Consider the following 25,620-nt stretch of genomic DNA (forward strand, 5'->3'; position numbering starts at 1 on the left):
ACGGGATACAGTGTCCCGAGCGGGAGGCTCACGGGATACAGTGTCCCCCCGTACGCTCTGCGGAGGCCCATGGGATATATCCCCCCACGGGGCCCGGGGATCCCGGGGCACTGCGGGGCTCCTCCGGTGTCCTGCGGGGCTCGCGGCCAGTTCAGGGCCCGGGGGCAGCGCGGCCTGAGGAGCTGAGTGGTCCCGGCCATGCGGGAGCCCCGGCAGCGGCCGCGGGATGAGGTCGCGGTGGCGGCCTGGCCTGAGGTGACGCTGATGTGCCGGATCCCCATTCCTGCCCCCGAGGCAGGCGGGACCCCAGCGCCGAGGGTCCCCCTCTCTGGGGGCTCCTCCCTCGGGGCAGCCTCGGTGGCACTTGTGGAAGCACGGGCTGCGGTGACCCAAGGGTACCTGGCGGGGGCAGAACCTGCCCCGTGTGGGGTCACACCCTGGCCCCCCCTGCCCCGGCTGCTCCTGGTGCCGTGCCTGGCTCTGCCCGGCCGGGGGGCTCGGATGGGGTCCCCATGTGTGGGGGTCCCCACCTGCGGAGGACCCCACATCCCAGTTCCCTCTGTGTGCCCAGGGCAGCAGGTGAAGGTGGGACAGGTGGGGGACAGGTGCCAGCTCTTGGTCACCTCATCGGGGACCCGTTAGGTGCTGCTGGACTGTCCCTGTCCCCCAGGACAGTCCCCAAACCCTGCACCATTGCGGGGTGCCAGGTCTGTCCCCCCCCACCCCCTGGGACTGGCCCCCCCAAACCTGCGAGTGGCATTTCTGTCCCCCTCCCCAGCATGGGTGACAGTCACAGCCCCAGGGAGGCAGGTGAGGGGACAGGGATGGAGGCCGTGTCCTCCGCCCCATTCAGGGACCCCCCAGGACTGCAGCAGGACCCCGGGACAGGAGCGCTCTGGGGCTGGGGAGTCCCCGGTGCTCCCCAGGGGATGGGAACGGGGAACTCCGGGATGGGAAGAGCAGGGGGCCATGGACTGCGGGGGGGTCCGGGGTGAGGCGTTCCTGGTGCTCCGAGGGGGTGGAAAGTGGGATCGGAGCCAGGTGGTCCCCAGCGCTCCCGGGGAGTGGAGGGGGGGCCTGGGGCGGGGGGCACCCGCTGGTCCCGGGGATGGGAAGGGGGAAGGGGGGGGTTCCCGGTGCTCCCGGGGGATGGACGGTGGCGATTCCCGGTGCTACGGAGGACGGGAGGAGGGAAGGGGGGTCCGGGGCGGGAGGTGCCCGGTGCTCCGGGAGGTTGGACGGGGGAGGGGGGTCTGTCCTGGTCCGGGCCGGCGGGAGCGCGCGGGGGCGGCGGGAGCGCGCGGCGCGCCCTCGCCCGGGGCCGGGACCGGGATCGGGATCGCGAGGCGGAGCCCGGGAGCGGCGGGAGGCGGCGGCTCCGGCTCCACAAACTTTCCCGGAGCGGCGGCGGGGCCATGGGCCGCGGCCCGCGCTGAGCACCATGATCGCGGCCGGGGGCTGCCTCGGCGCCGGGCTGCTGCTGCTGCTGGCCGCCCTCTGCCCCCCCGCCGCCGCTGAAGGTGGGTCCCACCGGGGGACACCGGGGACACCGGGAATCGGGGGGACTCCGGGCCGCGGGAGCGTCCCCGCGCAGCGACTTCGCGTAAAGTTTTGCAGGGGACCGACCGGAACCGGGGGGCACCGAGAGGGGCAACCGGGAAAGGGAGGGGGGGACACGGGGGGCGTGCCCGAGAGGGCACCGGGGGGACATCGGGGGTGGGACCGAGTGGAAAACCGGGAGGGGACGGTGGGGAGAACCGAGGGAGCAGCGGGAGGGGACCGTGGGGGGCCTCGAGTTGGGAACGTGGGGGGGACCGGGGGTGGGACCGGGCAGCTCTGGGAGTGGGTCGGGGTGCACCGGGCCGCGGGCTCCGGTGTGCCCGGGGGCTGCACGGTGGGAAGTGACGGGACCGCCTTCGCCAGTCCTCCCGCTGCCCCCTCGGTGCCCCCGGTTCTCCCCGCCGCGGGCAGCGCGACCCCGGTGTCCCCGCGCCGCGACTGCCCGCCAGGATTCGGGGCCGAACTGGTGTGTACTGGGAGGCGCTGGGGCCAAGCGGGAGGCCCTGCCTGCTGCGCCCCGGTTCCCCCGAGCGGGACGATTCCCGGGAGGAATTTAGAGGCTCCGGTAGAGCCCGGAGTGGGGACTCCCCCGCTGCAGCCGGTCCCAGGGCTCCGGCACCGCCGGGAGAAGCGGGAACGGGGGGCCTCCAACTTGTGGGGGTTTCCATCCCGTGGGCATGGGGAGGCTTCGGGGTGCGGGGCAGGCGCGGTGCCCCACGGAGCGACTGGGTGGGTGGGTGGGTGCGTCCCCGTCGCTCCCATCCACATTCTCGACGTGCCGCACCCAGCCCAGCCCCGGGGGGAGCGGGGAGCCCGGCCCGACAGCCCCCGAGCCTCGGCCACGCACCGCGGCGGGGCTGGCAGGAGCGCAGCCAGCAGGAGAGGGGGCTGGTGGCCCCAAAGTGGGCACCAACAGTCCCAAAAGTCGGACCCTGCTGCCTCCCTGTTGGGGGGCAGCTCCAGCAGCGGGAGTTTGGAATGTGAATGCCCGGTGGGACTGAACCAATGTGAGGTGGCGGGACAGGGACGTGGGGACACACCGGGTGACCTCCACTCCTGGCACCCCACAGCTCACACTGCTTGGAGGGTCTGTGTGGGGCGAGCTCCTGGTTAGGGACACCCTGGTGTCTCCCTGTCCCTGGGGCCGGATTGGTGTCCGGCAGCCCCGGCTCTGGACAGCCCCGTGGGCACGTGGCCGACGGGCTTTGCCGGACACCCGTGGGCAGCCGAGGTGCTTCGTGGTGGCACCGCCCGCTGGAGCGAGCCAGGCAGGATGGATCAGTCACTGCCCTGCCCGGTGCCCAGCCAGGGACCTGGGCGAGCAGACAAGGCCAAATCCTGGGGCACGGAGCCGGGATCCCACCAGGATCCGGTGCTGCCGTGCACTTGTCCCACCTGCCCTTTGCCCCGGGGAAGCCCCAGCACCCCGTGCCTGTCACAGCAGGTGTGGGCACAGACCTTGAGCTTTGGCCGCCCAACACAACGGCACGTTCCCTTCCGGGGTCCCCCCGCTGCACGGCCGGTCTGGTGGGAGAGAGCTGAACCCCAGATTCGAGGGGCTTCCTCCTTCCTGGCCGTTTTTTCCCTGGCTCAGAGGCCTTGGAACAGGCGGGGGAGGCGAGTGCCAGCCGGGTCGCCTGGACACGGGGCCGCGCCCGCAGCTGCCCAGCACCGGGGGCTGTCACTCAGCCACGGAGCAGCCGGGGACCGGCACACCGAACCCCCGCTGACCCCCGTGTGCCTCCTGCCCGTGCTGGGACGGCAGCGCCTCAGGGCTGGTGGCTCTGGGAGTGACACTGTGGTGGCGGCAGGGTCAGCGCCGGGCTGGGCTCTGGCGTGGGGGCTCTCCCCGGCGAGGTGTTGGGGTGCCGGGGGCCGCGGGCGCGCCGGGGCTGGGCCGTGCCCGCCAGCCCTGCGTCACCGCTGCTCCCCAAACACGCCCGACCTGAAAAGGCGGTTCCAGCCGGGAGCGGGCGGCCGGGGCCCTGTGCCACCCGCGCCCGTGACTCACTCGCCCGGGGCCTGGCAGCCAGGGCGGGCTCCCTCGCCCCCCGCCCCGCCTGGATGCCGCGGGGATGCTCGCCCGGCCAGCAGCCCCCCGCAATGGGGCCGGCCGGGCCCCGCTGCCGTCGCCGCTCAACAATCGGGTCTTGTCTCGGCGCGGCCGCCCCGGCGGCGTGGGCAGCGCATTCCTGCCCGCGGCCCCCGCTCCGGCCCCGCGGCTCTGGGGGTCCCAACCCAGCCCCCAGCAGTCCCCGGCCCCCGCCGCGGGCACGGGGCGACACCGGTCCCCGTTGTCCCTCGAGCGGGGCCCGGTGCCAGAGCGGGAGCAGCTTTGCCGCGTGCCGGGGTGGGAGCCGGGGGAGCCACGATCCAGGAAACCCATCGGAAGCTGTTGGGAGCAGCCCCGGAGATAAACGGCGGCCGCCGCATCCGCGGCGTTTCCTGCGGGGGCCGGAGCTCCACGTCCCACGGGGGAGAGGAGGAGTTGGGGACCCGCTGAGCCCCCGCTGTCCCCACAGTCTGCACCGGCACCGACATGAAGCTGCTGCGTCCCTCCAGCCCCGAGAGCCACTACGAGACCCTGAGGCACCTCTACCAGGGCTGCCAGGTAGTCCAGGGCAACCTGGAGCTCACCTACCTGCCCGCCGACGCCGACACCTCCTTCCTCAAGGTGCGCAGCGGGAAACGCCCCGAGAGGGGGGAAGGACGGGGGTCCGACCGGCCCCTCACCCGTGTCTCCCCATGCCAGGATATCAAGGAGGTGCAGGGGTACGTGCTGATCGCGGAGAACCAAGTGAGCGGGCTGGAGCTGCAGAGCCTGCGCATCATCCGCGGCACGCAGCTCTTCCAGGACCGCTACGCCCTGGCTGTGGTGGGCAACGCCGGCCCCACCGGGACGCCGGGGCTGCGCCAGCTCGGCATGAGGCACCTCACAGGTGGGGAAGCCCTGTCGGGAACCCTCGGGTACGTGGGTTGCTGCTCCTGCAGTTGGGAGCTGCCAGCTCCGGTCTGGGGTGGGTGGTCCCTTGAGGTCCCTGTCCAGGTGTGGGTGTCCCCATGGTGGGTCCCCACCCAGGATTGGGTGCTCCCATGGAGAGGCAGGTCCCTCTGGACTGGGAGTCCCCACGGGGCTGCAGGGCTTCCCCATGCTGACCTCCCTACCTGTCCCCCCCAGAGATCCTGAAGGGAGGGGTGCGCATCGAGAGGAACCCCGAGCTGTGTTTCCAGGAGACCATCCTCTGGAGCGACATCTTCCACCGGCACAACGAGTTCCGTGCCGAGATCCAGGTGGAGAGCACCCGCACCCGCAGCTGTGAGTGCCCCAGGGGGGTTGTGGTACCAGGGGGGGCTCTGGGGGTTCCAGGACCCCCTGCTCACGCTTCCCCCTCCGCAGGTCCCGACTGCCGGGCGCTCTGTGCCGAGGGGCACTGCTGGGGCGAGGGCAAACAGGACTGCCAGACATGTGAGTGTGGGACCCACAGAGGCTCTGACCCGCCCCCCAGGGACCCCCAAAGCCCCTGGGAACCCCTCTCCTTACCTCTGTATGCCCCTGCTCCAATGATCCCCACTTGGCACCCATATTTCTGTCCCAGAGACTCCCTGGACCTTCTGCTTGCACTCCCAAATTGTTGCCCTACTGAGCCCTACTTGCCACCTAAGTCCCATTTCCAGACACCTTCTCAACCTTCCATTTGCCCCCCAAATCTCTGTCCCACTGACCCCTATTTGCCACCTAAATCTTACCCCCTGAAGCACCCTGACCTATTTAGCTCCCAAATCCTCATTCCACTGAGCCCTACATGGCACCCAAATCCTGGCTCCAGAGATCCCCTAAAATCCCTCCTCCAGGACCCTCCCCTTACATCCCAAATCCCTGTCCTGAGGACCTCTGCTTACACCCCAAATTCCTGGGATCCCCCCCTTGCCCCCCCAGATTCCTGTCCCACTGCCCCCACTTGGCCCCTGAATTCCCACCACACAGATTTTTACCCCGGAAACCCACCTACCCTCCAACCCCTCATCCTGGGGACTCCCCCATTGCCTGGAGGGAGGAATCCATGGGGGTCCCTGTCCCCAGCGTGTCCCTCTGTGTCCCTGCAGTGACCAACAGCATCTGCCACGGCTGCCCACGCTGCAAGGGCACGAAGCCCACGGACTGTTGTCACGAGCAGTGCGCCGCCGGCTGCACCGGCCCCAAGCACTCCGACTGCCTGGTGCGCACGGGACGGGGGCACCGGGGGTCCTGGGGGGCAACAGGGGTCTCACACGGCTGTGTCCCCCCACCCCAGGCATGCCTGAACTTCAACCGGAGCGGGATCTGTGAGCTGCACTGCCCCCCGCTCGTCGTCTACAACTCGGACACCTTCGAGTCGATGCCCAACCCCGACGGGCGCTACACCTTTGGTGCCAGCTGTGTCAGCCAGTGTCCCTGTGAGTGACACCCTGGGGGGGTGCAGGGGCGGCCAGCGTGGCCCTGACCCCCCCTCCTGACCCCTCCAGACAACTACCTCGCCACGGAGGTGGGGTCCTGCACCCTCGTGTGCCCCCAGAACAGCCAGGAGGTCACGGTCAACAATGTCCAGAAGTGTGAGAAGTGCAGCAAACCCTGCCCGGAGGGTGAGAAACCCCCCCGGGGTCTGGGGGGGCTCTGGGTGCCCTGAAGTTGTGGGTGAGCAGCCCCCAGGGGCTGGGGAGGGGGGCTCTGGATACTGCAGGATTGGGGATGAGCAGCTCCTCAATGTCCTGGGGGGCTCATGGAGTTCCCAAGGTTGTGGGTGAGCAGCCCCCCAGTATCTGGACAGGTCCAGGGACCCCAGGGGTGTGGGTGAACAGCCCCCCAGAGTGGCTCTGGGGACCCCAGGGGTGTGGGTGAGCAGTCCCCTGGGGGCTGGGGTTACTCTGGGAACCCGCAGGGTGTGTGTAAGCAGCCTTCCCAAGCCCTGGGGGGCTCTGGGCACCCCAGGGATGTGGATGACCAGTCCTCAGTGCAGCTCTGGGGACTCCAAGGCTGTGTGGGGGTGCTGCTGTGCCCTGTGGGGGTATCTCCATGGCTGGTGGGGCAGTGTTTTGGGGTGCTTGGGGGTCCTGGTGGAGCACCCCAGCCCTGCCATGCCCCCTCAGTGTGCTATGGGCTGGGAGTGGATTTCCTGAAGGGCGTCCGTGCCGTGAACGCCTCCAACATCCAGCACTTCTCCGGCTGCACCAAGATTTTTGGGAGCCTGGCCTTCCTGCCCGAGACCTTCGCTGGGTGAGTGCCTGATTCCCCTCCCTGAGCCCATCGGGACCCCCAGTGGGACCCCCCCAACCTCCCTCCCATCCCCGGCAGGGACCCCAGCACCAACACCCCACCCCTGGACCCCAAACTGCTGCGGATCTTCGAGAGCCTGGAGGAGCTGACGGGTGAGAGCTGGGGGAGCCGGGGGGGATCGAGGGTTCCAGGTTTGGGGGGGACATGAGGTGGTGACACTCAGCTCCCCCCAGGCTTCCTCTACATCGCGGCCTGGCCACCTGACATGAAGGACCTGGGAGTCTTCCAAAACCTGCGGGTGATCCGGGGCCGGGTGCTGCACAAGTGAGCTGGGACGGGGATGTGGGAGGACACGGAGACACACGGGATGTGGAGTGACATGGGAACATGGGGATGCAGAGGGGACCTGGGGAAATGTTGGGGCATAGGGGGACACAGAGAGACATGGCAGGGGTTCTGGGAACACACGGGGGGACATGGGGGATGACAGGACACGAGGGCACATGGATGGGATGCAGGGGGACACGGGAAGGACGCGGAGGACGTGGGGGGACACGGGGACACGCGTGTCTCACCCGTGGGTGTCTCGGCAGCGGCGCCTACTCGCTGACGCTGCGGGACCTGGCGGTGCAGGCGCTGGGGCTCCGGGCCCTGCAGGAGATCAGCAGCGGGATGGTGCTGGTGCACCACAACCCCCAGCTCTGCTTCCTCCAGAAGGTGCCCTGGCACAGCATCTTCCGCAACCCCCGCCAGCGCCTCTTCCAGACCCACAACAAGCCCCCCGAGCAGTGCGGTAAGAGGAGCCCATTGGGGTGGGGGGGAGATGTTGGACCCCCCTATTGCTGACAAACCCCCTGGTGCTGATGGTGCTCCCCCTGCAGAGAGCGAGGGGCTGGTTTGCTTCCACCTGTGTGCCCAGGGGCACTGCTGGGGCCCCGGTCCCACCCAGTGCGTGGCCTGCGAGCGGTTCCTGCGCGGCCAGGAGTGCGTGGCCTCCTGCAACCTCCTGGATGGGTGAGTGGAGACCCTCGGGAGTGCCAAACAGAGTCCCCACACACACTGCAGGGTGGGGCTGGGACTCCATCCCTGCCCCTTTGCCCTGCAGAGCCGTCCGGGAACACGCCAACGGGACGCGGTGCCTGCCGTGCCACCCCGAGTGCCAGCCCCAGAACGGCACCGAGACCTGCTTCGGATCGGTGAGGACAGGGACACGCACTGGGTGGGGTGGGGGGTGCCCCCAGACACCTGGGTCCCTCAACCCGCCCTGGTTCCTGCAGGATCCAGACCAGTGCGTGGCCTGTGCCCACTACAAGGATGCCCAGCAGTGTGTGCGGCGCTGCCCCAGCGGCGTCAAGGCCGACGCCTCCTTTGTGCCCGTCTGGAAATACCCGGACGAATTTGGCGTGTGTCAGCTCTGCCCCACCAACTGCACCCACTCGTGAGTTGGGGGTCCCTTGCCGAGGAGGGGGTGCTGGCAGCTGCAGGGGGCTGCTGACAGCAGGGGGCTACGCCCTGTGTCCCCAGGTGCACGATCCGCGATGAGGACGGATGTCCCGTGGACCAGAAGCCAAGGTAGGAGTGTGGCTGTGTTGTGCCACCGCCACTCTGGGTGCTGGGGGTCCCCCACACTGATGGCCTCTTGGCACGCAGCCAGGTGACGTCCATCATCGCCGGCGTGGTGGGGGCTCTGCTGGTCGTCGTCCTGCTCCTCATCACCGTCATCTGTGTCAAGCGCCGGCGGCAGCAGGAGCGCAAGCACACGATGCGGCGGCTGCTGCAGGAGACCGAGGTGGGGATCTCCCGGGGGGCAGGAGTGGACCCTCAGGGCCTGGGAGGGATCAGGAGCCTGGCTCCCCTCACCCCTCCATGCCCCACAGCTGGTGGAGCCACTGACGCCCAGCGGGGCCCTCCCCAACCAAGCCCAGATGAGGATCCTCAAGGAGACGGAGCTCAAGAAAGTGAAAGTTTTGGGTTCTGGTGCTTTTGGCACCGTCTATAAGGTGAGGAGTGGCGCTAGCACAGTGGGACATGACCCTCCCTGCTCTGCATCCCCTCACCTGCTTGTCCCCACCTCAGGGCATCTGGATCCCCGATGGGGAGAGCGTGAAGATCCCAGTGGCCATCAAAGTCTTGCGGGAGAACACATCGCCCAAAGCCAACAAGGAGATCCTGGACGTGAGTGTGGCCACAGCACTGGAGGGGAATGGGGCTGGCAGTGACCCCTGCCCACCCTGACGCCTCTCCTGCCCACAGGAGGCCTATGTGATGGCAGGGGTGGGCAGCCCCTACGTGTCCCGACTGCTGGGCATCTGCCTGACCTCCACGGTGCAGCTGGTGACGCAGCTGATGCCCTACGGCTGCCTCCTGGACTACGTGCGGGAGAACAAGGACCACATCGGCTCCCAGGACCTGCTCAACTGGTGTGTGCAGATCGCCAAGGTAGGACAGGGGACCTGGGCAGCTCTGGGGGGGTCCTGGGGGAGACCAGGGACAGCTGGACATGTGCCACCTCCAGGGGATGAGTTACCTAGAGGAGGTGAGACTGGTGCACCGGGACCTGGCCGCTCGCAACGTCCTCGTCAAGAGCCCAAACCACGTCAAGATCACCGACTTCGGGCTGGCCCGGCTGCTCGACATCGACGAGACCGAGTACCACGCTGATGGTGGCAAGGTAGGGCTTGGGGACTCAGGACAGTGATGCTCCTCTCGGTGACAGCCAACCCCCCGGTCCTGCTCACCTCTCCATCTGCCCTGTCCCAGGTCCCCATCAAGTGGATGGCGCTGGAGTCCATCCTCCGCCGGCGCTTCACGCACCAGAGCGATGTCTGGAGTTACGGTGCGTCAGGGTGTCCGCGCCCCGGGGGACTTGGGGAGTCCCAACGCACTGCTCACCCCCACACCTGTCCCCTCCAGGTGTCACCGTGTGGGAGCTGATGACGTTTGGGGCAAAGCCGTACGACGGGATCCCTGCCCGGGAGATCCCGGACCTGCTGGAGAAGGGCGAGCGGCTGCCGCAGCCGCCCATCTGCACCATCGACGTCTACATGATCATGGTGAAATGTACGGGGAGGGTACACAGGGACAGGGAGGGGACAGGGCGTGGTGTCACCCTGCTCCCGGCCCTGATGGCACCCGGCTCTGCTGCAGGTTGGATGATTGACTCCGAGTGCCGGCCCAAGTTCCGGGAGCTGGTCACCGAGTTCTCCCGCATGGCCCGTGACCCCCAGCGCTTCGTGGTCATCCAGGTATGCAGATCCCCGGGGTCCCGTCCCCTTGCCGGTGCCCTGGGGCCAGCACTGACCGGTGTGACCCCCCAGAATGACCTGGTGGGGCTGCCCGGCTCCATGGACAGCACCTTCTACCGAGCGCTGCTGGATGAGGAGGACATGGACGACCTGGTGGACGCCGAGGAGTACCTGGTGCCTCACCACGGCTTCTTCAGCACCGACACCTCCACCACCTACCGCAGCCGCATCTCCTCCATGCGGGTACGGGGGGAGGGCTGGGAGGGAGATCCCGGTCCTGGCACAGGCATGGGGGTGAAACCGTGCCACGTCTGTGAGGGGCAAAGCGCTGGGATGGTCCTTGGGGTGGACTCAAGTGCCCGACTCTGTGTCCTCTCCCACACCCAGAGCACGGCGGAATCTCCAGCCAAGGTGGAAGAGGGCGAGGGCTTGGCCTCCTTCCCCTTCCCCGCCCAGGGCCTGGCGGAGGGGCCAGAAGGCCCTGTCCCAGAGGTGCCAGATGGGGAAAAGCTGGCCCTGCAGAGCCCCCCGGGGCGGGAGCCTGGCACCCTGCCCCGGTACAGCGAGGATCCCACCGGGCTGACGGTCAAGGACGGAGAGGACCCTGAGTGCTTCACCGTCCCAGCCCCCCACAGCACCATGCCAGGTAGACAGGGCACGGCTGGACCCTTGGGGAGGTGGTGGGGGGTGTCTGTCTGTCCCATGACCCCTGGGGGTCCCTAACATGTCACTCATCCTGCAGAGTACGTGAACCAGGCTGGGGAACGTCCGCCCCGCGCCCCCCCATCCCCGCCAGACAAGCCCAAGGGGCACCAGGGGAAGAACGGGCTCATCAAGGACCCCAAGAACTCCTTCCCAGGGCCCTTCGGCCATGCTGTGGAGAACCCCGAGTACCTGGCACCCCACGGCACCCCCGCCCCTGGCCCCTTCAGCCAGGCCTTCGACAACCCCTACTACTGGAACCAGGACCCTGCCAAGGGTGGTGGCCCCGAGGGTGGCCCCGGCACGACGCCCACGGCTGAGAACCCCGAGTACCTCGGCCTGGCCGGCCCCGACACCACGGCCGTGTAAGAGAGACCCCCCAACTTCACCAAGGCAGCTCAGGGAGGGACGAGCCACGGCCGCAGGGCTGGGGGTCCATCCCCTCTGCCCGAGGGTGGCACGGCTCACGGAGGGCTGGGAGAGCCCAGGACGCTGTGGGACAGCGTGGCAGCAGAGTGGGGACAGAGGGGTCACCCTCGGTGGCACTGGGGACCCACAAGCTGGCTGGTGCCCAGAGCAGCCCAGGGAGCTCGGACCCAGCACGGCCTGGAGAAGGACAGACCCTCTGCCATCCCCCGCCACTCCAGGGCTGTCCCAGTGCCTGGGACACGTGGACTTGCACTGAGGGCAGCTGGACTGAGAGCAGTCCCGGCTGCTCCGGGATTCTTTGGAAGCACCGGGATGTATATTTGGTAATTGTACATTGGTTGTTTTTTCTACTCTTGTGGTCTCTTTGGTTTCCCCTTCTCTGTTGGATTCAGCTCTGTCTCCCAAGGACCAACATGTCACACCCCTTCCCTTTTTCCTTCTTTTTTTCCCCTTTTCATTCTCTTTTTCCCTTTTCCCTTATTTTTCCCCCTTTTTGCCTTCCCTTTCCCTTTTATCCTTCCTTTTTTCCTCTTTTTCTTTCCCTTTCCCCTTCTTTTCCCCCCTTTTTCCTTCCCCATTTCCTTTCCCCTTTTCCCTCCTTTCCATTCCTTTTTCTGTTTCCTTTTCCCCTTCTGTCTTCCCTTTTCTGCTTCTTTCTTCTTCCCCTTTCCCTTCCTTTTCCCCTTTTCTTCTCCCACTCCTCCCTTTTTCCCCTTCCTTTCCTCTCCCCTCTGTCACCCGCCACCACTTGCCTGAAGGACCAAATTCCTGATTCCAGGCAGCATCCAGGACCCTGTCCCACGCCCCATTCCCGAGGGACACCAGAGGAGCCACATTCTCCATCCTTTATTCCGCCCAGGCCGTTGGGTTTATACACAGTATAGAATAAATAGGGGAGCCCCCCGCCCCGAGGCCAAGGGCAGGGTCATTCCAGGCAGGAAGCAGGAGCTGGGAGCCTGGGAATGAGGAGGGGGGATGTGAACACACCTGTGGCTGTGGGGCCGGGCTGGGGTTCCCATGGCCAGCCCCTGCCTGGGATTAAACAGTGCCAGAGGGACTTTAATCATTAACGAATCCCAGGGAAGTTACAGCCAGTGGATTCCCCTTGGAATTAACCTGCTGGGAGCTGCTCCAACACCCAGCCTGGCTCCCCAGATTCCCAGGGGATGAGGGAGGCGAGAGGCCAGCACAGAGAAACGGGGGTGCCAACCCTGTGCCCCTCAGAGAGGTGCAGCTGATGGGGGGGGGGAAGGCAAAGGCAGGTGGGAGACCCCCCCTGCCCCCAAAACAACAGGTCGGGCAGGGGACAGAACGACCCCCAGTGCCACCTGTGCCACAGCTCTGCCCTTCCCGGCGCCCCCGTGGGGGTCCCCAGGAGGCTGCTGAGCCCCCCAGTCGTGCAGGGATTTAAGGAAGGCAGCGATGGGCAGCCTGGGGGGACCCCGCTGTCCCCGGGGGGCTACAGGATGACGCAGGGGGGGCGGCTGTTGGTGATTTTCTCCAGGGGCTCCCCATTGCGGGCTCTGCGGATGGCCTCGATCAGCTGGGGAGACACGGCAGGGGAGGGGTCACGGCCAGGGCGTGGGAGCACCGGGGCACACGGAGGGCACGGGGACAAATCCCGGCCACGGCGAGGAGCTGCCCCTCTGTCCCCTCCCGCTCCACCCCAGCAGGACCGGCAGGAGGGGGAACAGCTCCAGAGGGTGACAGAACAGTGATCCCACGGGCAGATCCCGTCACAGGAGGGGATCCCTGCAAACCAAACGCCCCCAGCCCAGCCTGGCTGAGCCCGGGAGCCCCGGTGGGTACTCACGTCCTTCTCGTAGGGAAAGCCCCCGTTCTCCAGCTTGGAGAAGACCAGCTGCCCGTTGATCTCGATCTCGAAGGCACCTGAGGGCACACCCAAGGCCCAGCCCTGAGCTCTGTCCCCGCCAAAACATCCCCAGCCCGTGTCCCCTGCTGGCAGCACCGGGGGCTCTGCAGACCCCCAGCTCTGCCCCCAAACTGACCCTGCTGAGGGGCAGCAACCAGGCCACGACCCCCCTGCACTCCCAGCCAGGTTTAACCCACCCCAAACCCCCAGCACGGCACTGGGGGTGGCCTGGGGTGTCCCCCCCAAGGCCGAGGCTGCTGTGGGGTCTCACCGGTGCCCCCCAGGCGTGACTCGATCTCGATGTCGGGGTACTCGTCCCGCACGGCGCTCGCCAGCTCCTGGTACGTGGCCTCGAAGCCGCAGGGCTCGCTGGAGAGGGGGGAACCGCCTGAGGAGGGGTCGGGGCACGGGGACCCCCCCCAAACCCTCCCCGAGCTAAGGAGCCCCCCCCAGCCTGTACCCCCACAACAGCTCTGCTGCTCCCTGCACCCTCAGGAGCCCTCCCCAAACCCCCAGCCCCCCGTACCCCATAACACTGTGGCTGCTCAATACCTCCTCAGCCCCCCCCCAGCCTGCAGAGCCCCCCAAATCCTCCATAACCCCTTCCTCAGCCCCCGCATTCCCCTACAACCCCCGTCAGAGCCCCAATTCCCCCACCCTGCAGAGACCCTCCACCTCCCTACAGCCCCCTCCTCAGCCCCCCGACCCCTCTATATCCTCCTCAGCCTCTCCTTTCTCTCCCCAGTCCCCTCAGGCTCTGAACCCGCCGCATGGCTCACCCCAGTTCCCCCAGTTTGTGCTCCCAGTACCGCTGTGGGCCGCTCCCGGTGCCTCCCACCCCCGAAGGCCCCGGGGTCCTCTCGGTACCCGCGCTCCATCCGCCCCCGGGCCCCCCGCAGCCGCCGCCGCCGCGGCGCTCACCAGTACTCCACCACGATGCGGACCCGCCGCTCGGCCCCACTCTCGGCCCCGTTCCCGTCCCCGGCCCCGCCGCTCATGGCCCCCGGTGCCGCCGCGCCGCCGCTTCCGGGTGTGGTCACGTGACGCACCACTTCCGGCCGCTCCGCACCGCCGCGCCGCTCGTCTCGTCTGCTCCGAGACCTCCGGGAGGCCGGCCGTGACCCCGGTGACCCCCGGGGGATCCAAAATGACCCTCAGTGACCTGAAGTGACTCCCAGGATACCTCTACTGACCTAAAGTGACCCCGGGGAACCCAAACTCACTCACAGTGACCCCCCCGAGACCCGCAGGGGACCCGCAACCCCCACCGTGAGACACACAGTGACCTCAGTGACCCCCGTGTCACCCGAGAGGGGACCCAAGGTGACCTCCGGGGGACCGCACGGGACCAGTGGGACCTGAAATGACCCTCACAGGAGATCTATCCCCGTGGGAACCCCCACTGCTCCGTGGGACCCACACCTAAAACCCCTTGGGGGGGGGGGGGGGTCTGCAGGGCCTTGTGGGGGACCCTCAGCATCCCCCACGGGGACCCCTGAACCCCTCCGTGGGGACACCTCTAGGGACTCCGTGACCCCATGGCACCCCTAGTCCCCAGTGGGTGACCCCACTTAGGTCCCTAAGTGACCCCTAAGGTCCCTAAGTGACCCCACATCCCACTGCGTTCCCATATCCCAAATACCGCCCCCAACCCTCCCGGAAGGCCCCCTGACCTGCATGAGACCCCCCCCCCCCCCGACACCCCCTCCTCATCCCGTGGTCCCACCTGGCAGGGGTCCCTCAGGGGACAATGGGGACATCCCCCTCCCGCCATGGGACCCTTCCAGCCCCGCTTTGGGGGTCCCAGGGGAGCCCCAACCCCCACACCCTGGGTTTGGGGGCTCTCAGAGCATGACCCGGGGGGGGGGGTCTGTGGGGTCTGCACCCCCAGGACATCCCCGGGTGCCGAGGCCCCGTGTCCCCCCCCCGCGCCCCCGCTGCTCCAGGGGTCACCCCAGTGCATTGTGGGAAACTCCCCATCACCACCTCGGGGGGGTCGCAGGAGGTGGGTTTGGGGGCTGCAGCCCCCGGCGCCGGGCTGGACACCCCACAGGGCGCCGGGGGGGAATGGGGGGCCCCTCTGGGTGTCGGTGGGGGGCCGGTGCCGGGCAGCAAGCCCGGGGCGCCGTGATGTCAGGCGGGGGCGGGAGCTGGCGCAGGTAGATAAGGCCGGGGAGAACAGGAATCCCTGGTCCGGCGGGAGGGTGCCGGGACGCGGCGGGCGCTGCAGGTAGGAGCGGGGCCGGGCTGGGGGCTCCTGGGGCTGGGAGGGGGTCGCTGCTCATCTCGGGGTGTCGGCCCCATCCCGCCGGGAACGACCCCGGAGCTCTCGCTACGCCTGCACCCCTTCCCTCCCTCCTTCCCGCCTTCCTCCCGGCTCTTCCTCCTCCTCTGCCATCCCGCCGTGCCTCCTCTGCTGCCTCCGCGCCCCTGGGGAGCCCTGACCCCCCACCCTGGGCACCCGCCGAGACCCCCACCCGCAGCTGGGGTCCTGTTCCGTAGTCCCGGTGGTCCCGGCGCGCTGTCCCTTGTCCCGGTGACCCTGTGCTTCCACTCCCTAGCCCTGCTGACCCTGGAATCCCATCCCCTCACCCTGGTGGCTCTGGGACCCCGTCCCTCAGCCCTGTTGCCCTGGGACCCTCGATCCGGTGGCCCTGCACCCCCTGCTCCATAGCCCTGGTGGCCCTGGGGACCATCCCGGTGGTCCTGACCCCCTCCAGGCCCCCACCTCATAACCCTGGTGGCCCCTGTCCCTTTGCCCAAAGCCCTGTGTCCCCTGTTTGTCCCACGCCCCCGGGACACCCTGAGTGTCCCCACCCTGAGTGTCCCCACCCTGCCACGGCCACCAGGACAGGGCTCACACCGGGGTGACCTGAGGCCACGGGGTTGGTGCCAGGGCCGTGTCCCAGTCCCGGGGCCCTGTCTGTCACATCCCCCCGTGTCCCCTGCTGTGTCCCACCAGCAGCATCACCCTGCCTGACCCCTGACTGTCCCCGTGTCCCCAGATCACCCCGGGATCTGGCCAGGGAGGGGGCACCGGGCTGGCACAGCCAGGGCAGGGAGCGGGGATGGAGCGGAGGGTCCTGGTGGGATGCAGGGATGGGGACAGGGACACGGCAGGCACAGGGACGGGATGGGGATGCCATCAGTCCTGCCCAGCCACGGACTTGGACCCGAGAGGTGGGGACAGGGACGGGCAGCGGGCGAATGATTAACGCGGCTCTGCCCGCTGTCCCGGGACCGCCGGGTCCAGCGCCCGCGGCCACCGAGTGCCACCGTGGATGCCACGTGTGTGTTACGTGTGCCACGTGCTGGGGGGGCCGTGGCACATCCCCGCTCCCTCCGCGGGCTACTCGGGAGCCGGTACCGGAGCGGGGCCGCTGTCCGGGCGTGACCGGTGCCTGAGCACGGTGGCACAGCGTGGGCGCTGGCACCGGGCGTGGGAGGGGACCTGGGGGGGCTGTGCCAGCGCGGGGGGCTGGCGGCGGTTCCCACGGCGGCTCCCTCGCCCCCGGCTCCCGGCGCGGCCGCCCGGGCTCGGATGCCAGGGCGGTGAGGTGGAGCTGGGAGCGGCTGCCAGAACTGGTTTGGCCGGACCCGAGGAGGTGTTTGGGCTGAGCCGCCGCCGCCACGCTCGGCTTCCTTCTCTCCTCGGCGCCGGCACGGCTCGGCCCGGCAAAGCTCAGCCTGGCAAAGCTCAGCCCAGCATCTCCCAGTGCTCCCAGACCCTCAGTGCTGGTGTGGGGGCACTGGTGAGGGTCCCACGTGGGATGTGGGGGATTCTTGGGGGTCTCATAACGGGCTGTGGTCACCATCAGTGTTATGCTCCAGCCCACAGCACCCCGACAGGACTTGGGGGGACAGGGACACCCTTGGAAGCTCAGCCAGACGCCCAGGGCTGGGGTCCTGCTAGTCTGGGCACCAGGAAAACACCCTTGGGTGGGTGCCAGGGGTGGGAGCCCACATGGAGGCAGCGTGGCATCCTCTGGGGGCTGCCCACACCTGGCCATGGCCCCCAAATGTGGCCATGACCCCCCCCCGAGGGAACGAGGGCCAACACACGGTGCCAGACCCCCTCTCTCTCTCCTCACAGATAATGCCATGGAGGGGGGGGCTCAGCAGAGCAGCCTCTGGGAGCCCCCCGAGCAGGATGGGGGTCCTGGTGAGCGGGATGGGGGCGAGGGGCCGCCCGAGGTCAGGCGCTCCCAGCCCCTCTTCATCCACGGCAGCAGGTGGGTGTGAGGACCGGGGGGAGATGGGGAGGAAAAGGGGGAGGCAGGGGGTGCTCAGGGGGGGTCACAGGGGGCATAGAGCTCACCCCCCTGTGCCTGCAGCCGGCAGCCACCACAGGAGGAGCCACGCGCGTCGTCGCTGCCCAGCATCCCCAACCCCTTCCCCGAGCTCTGCAGCCCCTCCAACTCACCCATCCTGAGCAGCCCGGCCCTGGGACAGGGACCCCCCCGCGAGGGCACCTCCCATGTGAGTCAGGGGCAGGGGCTGGGAAGGGGGGCTGAGGTCTGGGACAGGGACACCCCTGCACGGGCTGGGGAGGGGATTCTTGGGGCAGGGACCTCCCCGGCGAGGGCACCTCCCAGGTGAAGTGGGAGTCAGGGGGCTGGGGAGAGGGGAGGGTCTCAGCTCTGGGGCAGGAACGTCCTCCCATGTGAGGGTCTGGGAAGGGGTCTCAGCCTGTGGATAAGGACCCCTCTACAGAGATCTCACCCTCCTGAGGGTCTGGGGGCCGAGGGGCTGGAAAGAGGGACCTCAACCCTGGGGAAGGAACCACCTCCCAAATGAGTCAAAGCTCTGGGAAGGAGGAATCCCATCCTTGGGACAGGAACCACCTCCCACATGAGTTGGGGAGCAGGAGGTGGGTGTGGGTGTTCTCACCCATAGTTCAGCAGGGTCCCCTCGTGCCGGGGGGGCCCTGACGCCCCGTGTCCCACCTCCCAGGTGGTGAAGGTGTTCGGCGAGGACGGCGCGTGCCGCTCGCTGGAGGCCTCGGCGGGGACCACGGCGCGGCAGCTCTGCGAGACCCTGGTGCGCAGGACGCGGGCGCTGCACGACCACAGCTGGGCCCTGGTGGAGCTGCACCAGCACCTGGCCCTGGGTGAGCGGCTGTGGGGGCACGGCGTGGGCACGGCCCGCGGGACCCCCCACCCTGCTGACCCCCTGTCCCCCCAGAGCGCTGCCTGGAGGACCACGAGTCGGTGGTGGAGGTGCAGAGCTCCTGGGCCCCGGGTGCCGACAGCCGCTTCGTGTTCCGCAAGAACTTCGCCAAGTACGAGCTCTTCAAGAGCAACGCGGTAGGTGGGCACCCCCTGTAACCCCCCGTGGGGACCCTGAGCACCCCAAGGGTCTCTGCTGATCCTCTGTCCCCCAGCAGTTGCTGTTCCCCGAGGTGATGGTGTCCAGCTGCCTGGAGGCCAACAAGAGCATGGCACACTCCGAGCTCATCCAGGTATGGGGCATCATGCCCGGCTGTGCCTCGGGGACCCCGCCGTGCCCCGGGGACCCCGCCGTGCCCCTCAGCCCTCGTGTCCCCCCAGAATTTCCTCAACTCTGGGAGCTGCCCTGAGGTCCAGGGCTTCCTGCATCTGCGGGAGGCTGGGCGCAAGGTCTGGAAGCGTTTCCACTTCTCCCTGCGCCGCTCGGGGCTGTACTACTCCACCAAGGGCACCTCCAAGGTGAGGGCAGGGGGTTCTGGGGAAAGGGAGCATGGCCAGGGGGTGCAGCGGGGCCAGCCCTGACACCCCCCACCCCCCAGGACCCCCGGCACCTCCAGTACTTCGCTGACCTCACCGAGTCCAACATCTACTACGTGACGCAGGGCAAGAAGCTCTACGGGACACCCACCGAGTTCGGCTTCTGCATCAAGGTGGGGATGTCCCTGCCTGTGGCAGGGTCATTCCCTGCGCCTCCCCCTGCCAAGGGCTCTCTGTCCCCTCAGAGCCACCCGGGGCTGCCCCGTGACGGCTCCGGCCTCTCCCGCAGCCCCACAAGGTGCGGAGCGGCGTGAAGGGCCTGAAGCTGCTCTGCAGCGAGGATGAGCAGAGCCGCAGCTGCTGGATGGCCGCCTTCCGGCTCTTCAAGGTGAGCCCCGAGCGGGTCCTGCCAGCCCCGTGCTGGGGGGACGCTGGGATGATGGCAGAGGGATGCTGGAGGGAGTTTGGAGGGGTAATGGGGGCATTCAGGAGGAATACTGGGGTGATGCTGTGACAGAAGGCTCGCACAGTGTGCATTCGTGTGCAAACCTTGAGATAAGGAATGCTGGCTTAGAAATGCCATGGAATAGGACAGACATTGCTGAGAGAGAAATGGAACTCGAAAGGTGGCCTTGCAACTAACACTAGATACTTTGGAGAAAGAGAGATGCATTGTAGTAGGACCTACGAGGGGTAATTTTGGATGATTGGCTTTAAGGCATTTACAGCATGGGGTGGCAAAAGCTGTTAGGCCAAAGAACGCTTACAGTGTATTGCAATTAGGAAATAATTGGATTCTGATTGTGATGGAGTGAATCATAACATCTGTATTGTCTCACCCTTCACATGAGACTGAAAAATGGAATAAAAGCTTTTAAAACACCTCTCCGTTGCCCCATCTCTGGGTGAAGAAAGGGCTTAATCTGACAATGCTGGAAGCATGATGTGGGGATGCTTGGGGGATACTGGAGGGATGCTGGGAAGATGCTGGAGAGATACAAGAGTGGGAATGTGGAGGGGTTCTGGAGGGATGCTGGAGGGATGACCCCATCCCAGTGAAAGTGTTTCAGGGTGGGTGTCCCTGTGCCCATGTGGAGTGGATGCAGAGGTCCCCCCCCTGCACTGGGTGGCTGTGGAGGTTCCTGGGTGTCCCTGGGTGTCCCCCACCCTGCAGCAGGGCCCCCCCAGCTGACAGAGCTGTTCCCCCAGTACGGGATGCAGCTCTACCGCAACTACCAGCAAGCGCAGGCACGACTGAGCCAACCCCCCTGGATCGGCCCCACGCCCCTGGTGAGTGTCCCCTGCCCCCGCAGCCCCTGGCCCGTGGGGACCCTCCGGTGACCCCCCTGTCCCCCACAGCGAAGCGTCTCGGACAATGCACTGGTGGCCATGGACTTCTCAGGGTGCACGGGCCGGGTGATCGAGAACCCCAATGAGGTGCTGACCGTGGCCCTGGAGGAGGCACAGGCCTGGAGGGTGAGTCGGGGTGCTGGGCAGTGAGGGGGAGTCCCCTTAAGGCCACCCTAATGTCCCCTCCTTTCTTTGTGTGCCCAGAAGAAGACGACGCACCGGTACAGCCTGCCCGCAGCCTGCCACAGCTCCCCGCTCAGCGCCGGTGAGACGTGGGCTCGGTGCCCAGCGGGGCTCCCTGCCTGGGCAGGGGGTCCCCCCAAATCTGACACCCCTCTCCCCGCAGCCATCCACCGCACCCAGCCCTGGTTCCACGGGCGCATCTCCCGGGAGGACACCCAGCAGCTCATGGGCCGTCAGGGCTTGGTGGACGGGTACGGGACCCTGGGGTGGGGGGTGGGGGTCCCTGGGGCTCCTGGGGAGGGACATGGAACTCCAGGGAGGTTCGGGAGCACAAGGGTTACAGGGCCTTGCACCTCCTGGGGGGATCCAGGACGTGTGTGGGGGTGAAGGTGAGTGATCCCAGGGGGTTGTGACCCAGGGTGTTGCAGGGTTTGGGGGACACACAGGCTCCTGGGGGGACGCAGAGACTCCCAGGGATACCAGGGGGTACCGGGCTACTGCCAGGTCTTTATAGGAGGTTTGTGGGACCCCATGGGTGACACTGGGAGGGCAGAGGGGACCTGGGGCCGGCAGTGACACCGCTGGGGCTCGCAGGGTCTTCCTGGTGCGGGAGAGCCAGCGGAACCCCAAGGGCTTCGTGCTGTCCCTGTGCCACCTGCAGCGCATCAAACACTACCTCATCCTGCCGGTGAGTGCCGGCGTGGGGCTGGGGGGGCCAGGGGGTGCTGGGGAGAGGGGTCCTGACCTGCAGCCCCCGGCAGAGCGAGGAGGAGGGTCGGCTCTACTTCACCATGGACGATGGGCAGACGCGCTTCGCCGACCTTATCCAGCTCGTGGAGTTCCACCAGATCAACCGTGGCATCCTGCCCTGCAAGCTGCGGCACTACTGCACCTGCGTGGCCCTCTGAGCCACGGCATGGCACCACCGGGAGGGTTTGGCACAGCCTGGCTCCACCGGCATGGCAGGGTTTGGCTCAGTCTGGCACTGCTGGCATTCTTTGGCTCAGTCTCACTGCCGACATAGCACGGCTTGATACAGCCCAGCACCACCGGCACGGAACGGCTTGGCACAGCCTGGCACCACTGGGATTGTTTGGCACAGCCTGGCCCTGTTGATACGGCACAGCTTGGCGCAGCCCAGCACCACCAGCGTAGTTTGGCACAGCTGGGCACCACTGACATGGCACAGCTCAGCACAGCCTGGCACTGCTGGCACAGCTTGGCACCAGTGGGATGGTTTGGCACAGCCCAGCACCACCAGCATGGCACAGTTTGGCACAGTCTGGCACAGTTGGGTGGTATGGCACGGCCTGGCGCCACCAACATGGCACAGCTCAGCACAGCCCACTGCCAGGACCCCCACACTCAAGCACTTTCTCCCCTCTGCCCTGCAGCACCAGCCCCGAGTGTCCCTGCAGGGGCCTGGCACTCCTCGCCCCCACACCAGGGGAGTTTTGGGGTCGCCAGGAGCGGGGTCTCGGGGTGTGGGGGTGAGGGGGGCACCCATCACCGTGTCCCCCACTTCTCCACGAGGCCAGTTGAAGTGGGACGTGTTTTATACCAGTGATAATAAAGGTTATTTTTGCAGAGGTCCTGCCTCGTTCCTTCCCATCCCCAGAGCCCCCCCAGTGCCAGTGGCACACGGCTGGCAGTGTCCCCATCTCCCACAGTGTCCCCATGCCTGGCAGTGTCCCCATGTCCCGCTGTGTCCCCACAGTGCCCCGGGTCCCGCACAAAGGCCCCTCTGTGCTCCCCGGGCACCACGTGCGGCTCAGCCACGCGGCCGCCGCAAATCCCCGGGAGGGTGGATTATCCAGGGGGGATTAAGGGCCCGGATTTGGGGGGGCTGGGGCTGGGGCAGCTGCTATAAAGGCGGGGGGCTGGGGCGCGCGGGGGAGGCCGTGCCATGGCTCCCAAGACGGTGCTGATCACCGGCTGCTCCTCCGGCATCGGGCTGGCGCTGGCCGTGCGGCTGGCGAGGGACAAGCAGCGCCGCTTCCGAGGTGAGCGGGGTGGAGGGGCTCCCCCAGCCCCCGGGGAGAGCCCGCGGGGGCTGAGCCGCCTGTGCCCCCAGTCATCGCCACCATGAGGAACACGGGCAGGAGTGGGGCGCTGGCGGCGGCTGCGGGGCCGGCGCTGGGCCGGACGCTGGAGATCAAACAGCTGGACGTGTGTGACGAGGGCTCCATCCGCGCCTGCCTCGACAGCATCCCCGGGCGCCACATCGATATCCTGGGTGAGCCCCGGGATTCCCGTCCCACCGTGACCCCGGCGCGGGGACCCTCCATGGTGGGGACCTCTGTATTGGGGGCTGTCCAGCCAAAGTTGTCGCGTGCCATTTGTGGGGACCGTTTGTGCTCCCAGCGCTGGGACTCTCCTTGCCAGGGACACCTCGTGAACCTGACCCCGTGCACCAGGGACTGTCCATGCCAGGGACCCCCTGCCCCAGGGACCCTCTGTGCTGGGACATTCCCTGTGCCAGGGACCCTCCAAACTCAGGACATCCCATTCTGGGGACCCTCCGAGCACAGGGGACCCTCTCTGCCAGGGGTCCCTCATGCACAAGGGGACCCCCTGACCCCACACACGAGTGACTCTCCATGCCAAGGTCACCCTGCACCAGGAAACCTCCACACCCATGACATCCCATGCTGGGGGCACTCCGAGAAACAGGGATGCCCCATGCCAGGCTGTGGGATCCCCCTGCCCAGAGCACACCCCACTGATGTCCCCTGCCCACAGTCAGCAATGCCGGGGTGGGCATGGCGGGACCCCTGGAATGCCAGAGCCTGGCGGCCATGCAGAGCCTCATGGACACCAACTTCTTCGGCCTCGTCCGCCTGGTCAAGGAGGTGCTGCCCGACATGAAGCGGCGCCGCGGGGGCCACATCGTCGTTATCAGCAGCATCATGGGCCTGCAGGGTAGGGGAAAATGGGGTGCCCTGGGGGGACCAGCCCCCACCCAGCCCTGACTGGAGCTCCCCAACCATCCAGGCATCGTCTTCAATGACATCTACTCAGCCTCCAAGTTTGCAGTGGAGGGTTTCTGCGAGAGCCTGGTGGTGCAGGCGCTGCGCTTCAACGTGGCGTGAGTGTGGGGGCAGGCAGCCGTGCAGCCCCTGGGGCCAGGGGTCCGGGGGTGCCCAGTGCCCAGTGCCCCAATCCTTGGGCAGGATCAGCCTGGTGGAGCCGGGGCCGGTGATGACAGAATTCGAGACGAAGTTGTACGAGGAAGCCGAACGCGCCGACTACTCACGGACCGACCCCGAGACGGCCGAAATCTTCACCAATGTCTACCTGAGGAACTCCAGGGATGTGTTCACCAGCCTGGGCCAGACCCCCGAGGACATTGCAGAGGTGACAGGCGGGCAGGGGGCCCCAGTGGGCTGGGCGTGCCCTGCTGGGCTGGGCTGGGCTGGACAGAGGTGTCAATTAGCCCTAACGAGGAACAGCAATGCCCAGCCAGCAGTGGGGCAGCTGGCACCCAGACAGCTCCATCCTGATGGGGCTGAGCCTGGCTGGGAAAGGGAATAGGGATGGTGATGGGATGGGAATGTGGATGGGAAGGAACTGAGGGTGGAGATGGGAGGAAATGGAATGGGAATGAGAAGGGATGGAGACAGGGGTAGGATGGGAAGGAGTTGGGGATGGGATAGGAATGGTGATGGGGTGATGTGGGATGGATTACAGATAGGATGGGTAGGGCTTAGGGATGGGGATAAGAAGTGAATGAGAAGGAGATGGGATGGGAATGGGGATAGGAGGAGAATGGGAAGGGAGGGGATGGGAATGTGAATGAGGATGGAGGGGCAGATGGAGATGGGATGCAGACGAGGTTCTGGGGGATGCGTGGGGGACAGGGGTGGGATGGGAATTGTGGTGGGCTGGGGTGGGGCTGTGGGGACAGGAAGGGGACAGTCCCATGCCCACGTGCAGCACACCCTGCGGGTGATCGAGGCGGCACGGCCGCCGTTCCGGCACCAGACCAACGTGGCGTACACGCCGATGGCCGCGCTCAAACACGCCGACCCCAGCGGCGCCCTCATCACCGGCGCCTTCTACAAGCTGGTGTTCAAGTACGACGCCGTGCTGCGCTTCGGCCTCCGCGCCATCCGCCTGCTCCGCTGGAAGGCACAGAAGGTCAAGGCGGGCGCGCGGCTCCTGGGCTTCAAATAAGCCCTTGTGGCCCCTGGGCACTGCCCAGCCCATCCCAGGGATGGGGGCAAGGGGGCCGGGACCCGTGCAGGGTTTCGCTTCCCGTTCCCGGCCTGAAATAGCTCCCACCGCTGCCGCATTAAAATGGGGAGGGTATTTATAACCAGTGCCGGGTGAGCCACGCAGAGCAGCTTCCTCCGGGAGTGCAGCGGCCGTGACGGAGCTGGGAAGGGCTGGCAGCTGCCCCCTGCCTGCCTCCTGCTCCCCAGGGGCACCTGTACCTCTGACCCACGGGCATGTGACACCCAGGGGACCTCACCCTGTCACCCCCTGGAGCTGCATCCTCCTTCCCCCAGGCACTGCTGTGGGGTTGGGAATGTCCCATGGTGGGGGTCCTGTGTCACCTCTGTCTGGCACTGAGCTCTGGAGCACTGGGGCAGCACAGGGGGTGCAGGGGGTGTTGGCAGCAGGGCAGAGAGCAGGGTGACAGGGATATTTGGTGTGTTCAGAGGGGCACGAGGGGGGCATTTGGGGTGCAAAGGGGGTGCAGGGACTGGTGCAGAGTGGGGGTGGGGTGTATGGCAAAGACTGGGTACTAGGTGGGTGCAGGGGTGCCCAGCAGCTCACTCTGCCCCAGGGGCTCCCCTCCAGCTCCTGGTGGGTGACGGTGGGGTGGGTTCACCCTGGGCGCTGCTGTGTGGGTGCTTGGCGTGACAGCACCGGGAGGTGAGCGCAGGGGGAAACCGCAGGAGGCCCGGCATGAATCAGCCCCGCTGCTCAGAAACCTTCCTGGCTCCCCCCACACTCCCTGGCACAGCCCCCGGAGCCCTGGAGGGACCCCCAGCCTCACGTGAGAGGGCTGGATGGAAGCGGCTGCAGCTCCGTGTGCCTCGCACGCGGTCTCTCCGAGCTCTGCCGGCTCCAGGGACCGTGGGGACAGGATGGAGGTGGGGAAGGAAATATTTTTGCATTATCCCCCCTTCTCGCACGAGTTAATGGCAAAGCAGTGGTGGCACCGTGGCCCCGGGGTGATGGCAGCACCTGTGGGACGTGCAGGGGTGACATCAAAGCGGTGACAGTGTCGCTGCCTCCCCCCGCTGCGGTTTCTGCAGATTTGACTAACTTTCTCCGCTTGGGGGGCAGGATGGGGGTGGGGGGGGGGTAGGC

At 67.3% G+C, this 25,620-nt stretch overlaps 4 protein-coding genes across 7 annotated transcripts; 3 read left to right on the forward strand and 1 right to left on the reverse strand.

Annotated features, from left to right (window-relative positions):
• Positions 1-101: 101 nt before the first annotated feature.
• On the forward strand, positions 102-11,537 carry ERBB2 (erb-b2 receptor tyrosine kinase 2). Of its 4 annotated transcripts, XM_068212214.1 has the most exons (27): positions 1,290-1,520; positions 4,083-4,234; positions 4,313-4,499; positions 4,739-4,876; positions 4,958-5,026; positions 5,665-5,777; positions 5,853-5,994; positions 6,064-6,180; positions 6,685-6,811; positions 6,890-6,963; positions 7,045-7,135; positions 7,405-7,604; positions 7,693-7,825; positions 7,917-8,007; positions 8,089-8,249; positions 8,336-8,383; positions 8,462-8,600; positions 8,689-8,811; positions 8,888-8,986; positions 9,065-9,250; positions 9,327-9,482; positions 9,572-9,647; positions 9,725-9,871; positions 9,959-10,056; positions 10,129-10,299; positions 10,444-10,702; positions 10,799-11,537. In XM_068212214.1, exons 1-27 carry the CDS (start codon positions 1,442-1,444, stop codon positions 11,125-11,127), a joined length of 3,705 nt encoding a protein of 1,234 aa, XP_068068315.1. In that variant the 5' UTR covers positions 1,290-1,441; the 3' UTR covers positions 11,128-11,537. The 4 variants fall into 4 exon arrangements, with proteins under 4 accessions (XP_068068317.1, XP_068068314.1, XP_068068313.1 ...); XM_068212216.1 differs by lacking the exon at positions 1,290-1,520 and adding an exon at positions 102-255 and having other exon boundaries at positions 4,739-5,026; XM_068212213.1 differs by having other exon boundaries at positions 1,289-1,520; positions 4,739-5,026.
• Positions 11,538-12,018: 481 nt separating this feature from the next.
• Positions 12,019-14,140, reverse strand: MIEN1 (migration and invasion enhancer 1). Its single transcript, XM_068212247.1, has 5 exons — positions 13,982-14,140; positions 13,332-13,429; positions 13,001-13,077; positions 12,549-12,730; positions 12,019-12,517 (listed from the first exon to the last, which is right to left on the reverse strand). The coding sequence occupies exons 1-4, from the start codon at positions 14,056-14,058 to the stop codon at positions 12,647-12,649; spliced, it is 336 nt and encodes a 111-aa protein (XP_068068348.1). The 5' UTR covers positions 14,059-14,140; the 3' UTR covers positions 12,019-12,517; positions 12,549-12,646.
• Positions 14,141-17,112: 2,972 nt separating this feature from the next.
• GRB7 (growth factor receptor bound protein 7) lies at positions 17,113-21,887 on the forward strand. Its single transcript, XM_068211778.1, has 14 exons — positions 17,113-17,292; positions 17,395-17,539; positions 18,014-18,170; positions 18,245-18,366; positions 18,444-18,521; positions 18,610-18,747; positions 18,828-18,938; positions 19,055-19,153; positions 19,975-20,055; positions 20,125-20,241; positions 20,320-20,380; positions 20,462-20,549; positions 20,893-20,986; positions 21,060-21,887. Exons 1-14 carry the CDS (start codon positions 17,162-17,164, stop codon positions 21,204-21,206), a joined length of 1,569 nt encoding a protein of 522 aa, XP_068067879.1. The 5' UTR covers positions 17,113-17,161; the 3' UTR covers positions 21,207-21,887.
• A 266-nt stretch (positions 21,888-22,153) lies between these two features.
• Positions 22,154-24,911, forward strand: LOC137486700 (retinol dehydrogenase 8-like). Its single transcript, XM_068212132.1, has 6 exons — positions 22,154-22,301; positions 22,373-22,534; positions 23,041-23,220; positions 23,293-23,386; positions 23,472-23,655; positions 24,235-24,911. Exons 1-6 carry the CDS (start codon positions 22,205-22,207, stop codon positions 24,472-24,474), a joined length of 957 nt encoding a protein of 318 aa, XP_068068233.1. The 5' UTR covers positions 22,154-22,204; the 3' UTR covers positions 24,475-24,911.
• Positions 24,912-25,620: the final 709 nt, after the last annotated feature.

The sequence above is a fragment of the Anomalospiza imberbis genome, chromosome 22 (assembly GCF_031753505.1).
Source record: "Anomalospiza imberbis isolate Cuckoo-Finch-1a 21T00152 chromosome 22, ASM3175350v1, whole genome shotgun sequence".
In the NCBI taxonomy this organism is placed as follows: domain Eukaryota; kingdom Metazoa; phylum Chordata; class Aves; order Passeriformes; family Viduidae; genus Anomalospiza; species Anomalospiza imberbis.

What these genes read in the sequence shown, in the direction of transcription:
- MIEN1 (XM_068212247.1), bottom strand. Translation starts at nt 14,058, where the DNA reads ATGAGCGGCGGGGCCGGGGACGGGAACGGGGCCGAGAGTGGGGCCGAG. An exon ending in CGCATCGTGGTGGAGTACTG is followed by an intron (nt 13,430 to 13,981) that starts GTGAGCGCCGCG and finishes CCCCCTCTCCAG; the next exon opens with CGAGCCCTGCGGCTTCGAGG. An exon ending in GTCACGCCTGGGGGGCACCG is followed by an intron (nt 13,078 to 13,331) that starts GTGAGACCCCAC and finishes GTGTGCCCTCAG; the next exon opens with GTGCCTTCGAGATCGAGATC.
- GRB7 (XM_068211778.1), top strand. Translation starts at nt 17,162, where the DNA reads ATGGAGGGGGGGGCTCAGCAGAGCAGCCTCTGGGAGCCCCCCGAGCAG. An exon ending in CACACTCCGAGCTCATCCAG is followed by an intron (nt 18,522 to 18,609) that starts GTATGGGGCATC and finishes GTGTCCCCCCAG; the next exon opens with AATTTCCTCAACTCTGGGAG. An exon ending in CAGCTCCCCGCTCAGCGCCG is followed by an intron (nt 20,381 to 20,461) that starts GTGAGACGTGGG and finishes CTCTCCCCGCAG; the next exon opens with CCATCCACCGCACCCAGCCC.
- LOC137486700 (XM_068212132.1), top strand. Translation starts at nt 22,205, where the DNA reads ATGGCTCCCAAGACGGTGCTGATCACCGGCTGCTCCTCCGGCATCGGG. An exon ending in CAGCATCATGGGCCTGCAGG is followed by an intron (nt 23,221 to 23,292) that starts GTAGGGGAAAAT and finishes CCAACCATCCAG; the next exon opens with GCATCGTCTTCAATGACATC. An exon ending in GCGCTGCGCTTCAACGTGGC is followed by an intron (nt 23,387 to 23,471) that starts GTGAGTGTGGGG and finishes ATCCTTGGGCAG; the next exon opens with GATCAGCCTGGTGGAGCCGG.
- ERBB2 (XM_068212213.1), top strand. Translation starts at nt 1,442, where the DNA reads ATGATCGCGGCCGGGGGCTGCCTCGGCGCCGGGCTGCTGCTGCTGCTG. An exon ending in CCGAGACCTGCTTCGGATCG is followed by an intron (nt 8,008 to 8,088) that starts GTGAGGACAGGG and finishes TGGTTCCTGCAG; the next exon opens with GATCCAGACCAGTGCGTGGC. An exon ending in CCAACAAGGAGATCCTGGAC is followed by an intron (nt 8,987 to 9,064) that starts GTGAGTGTGGCC and finishes TCCTGCCCACAG; the next exon opens with GAGGCCTATGTGATGGCAGG.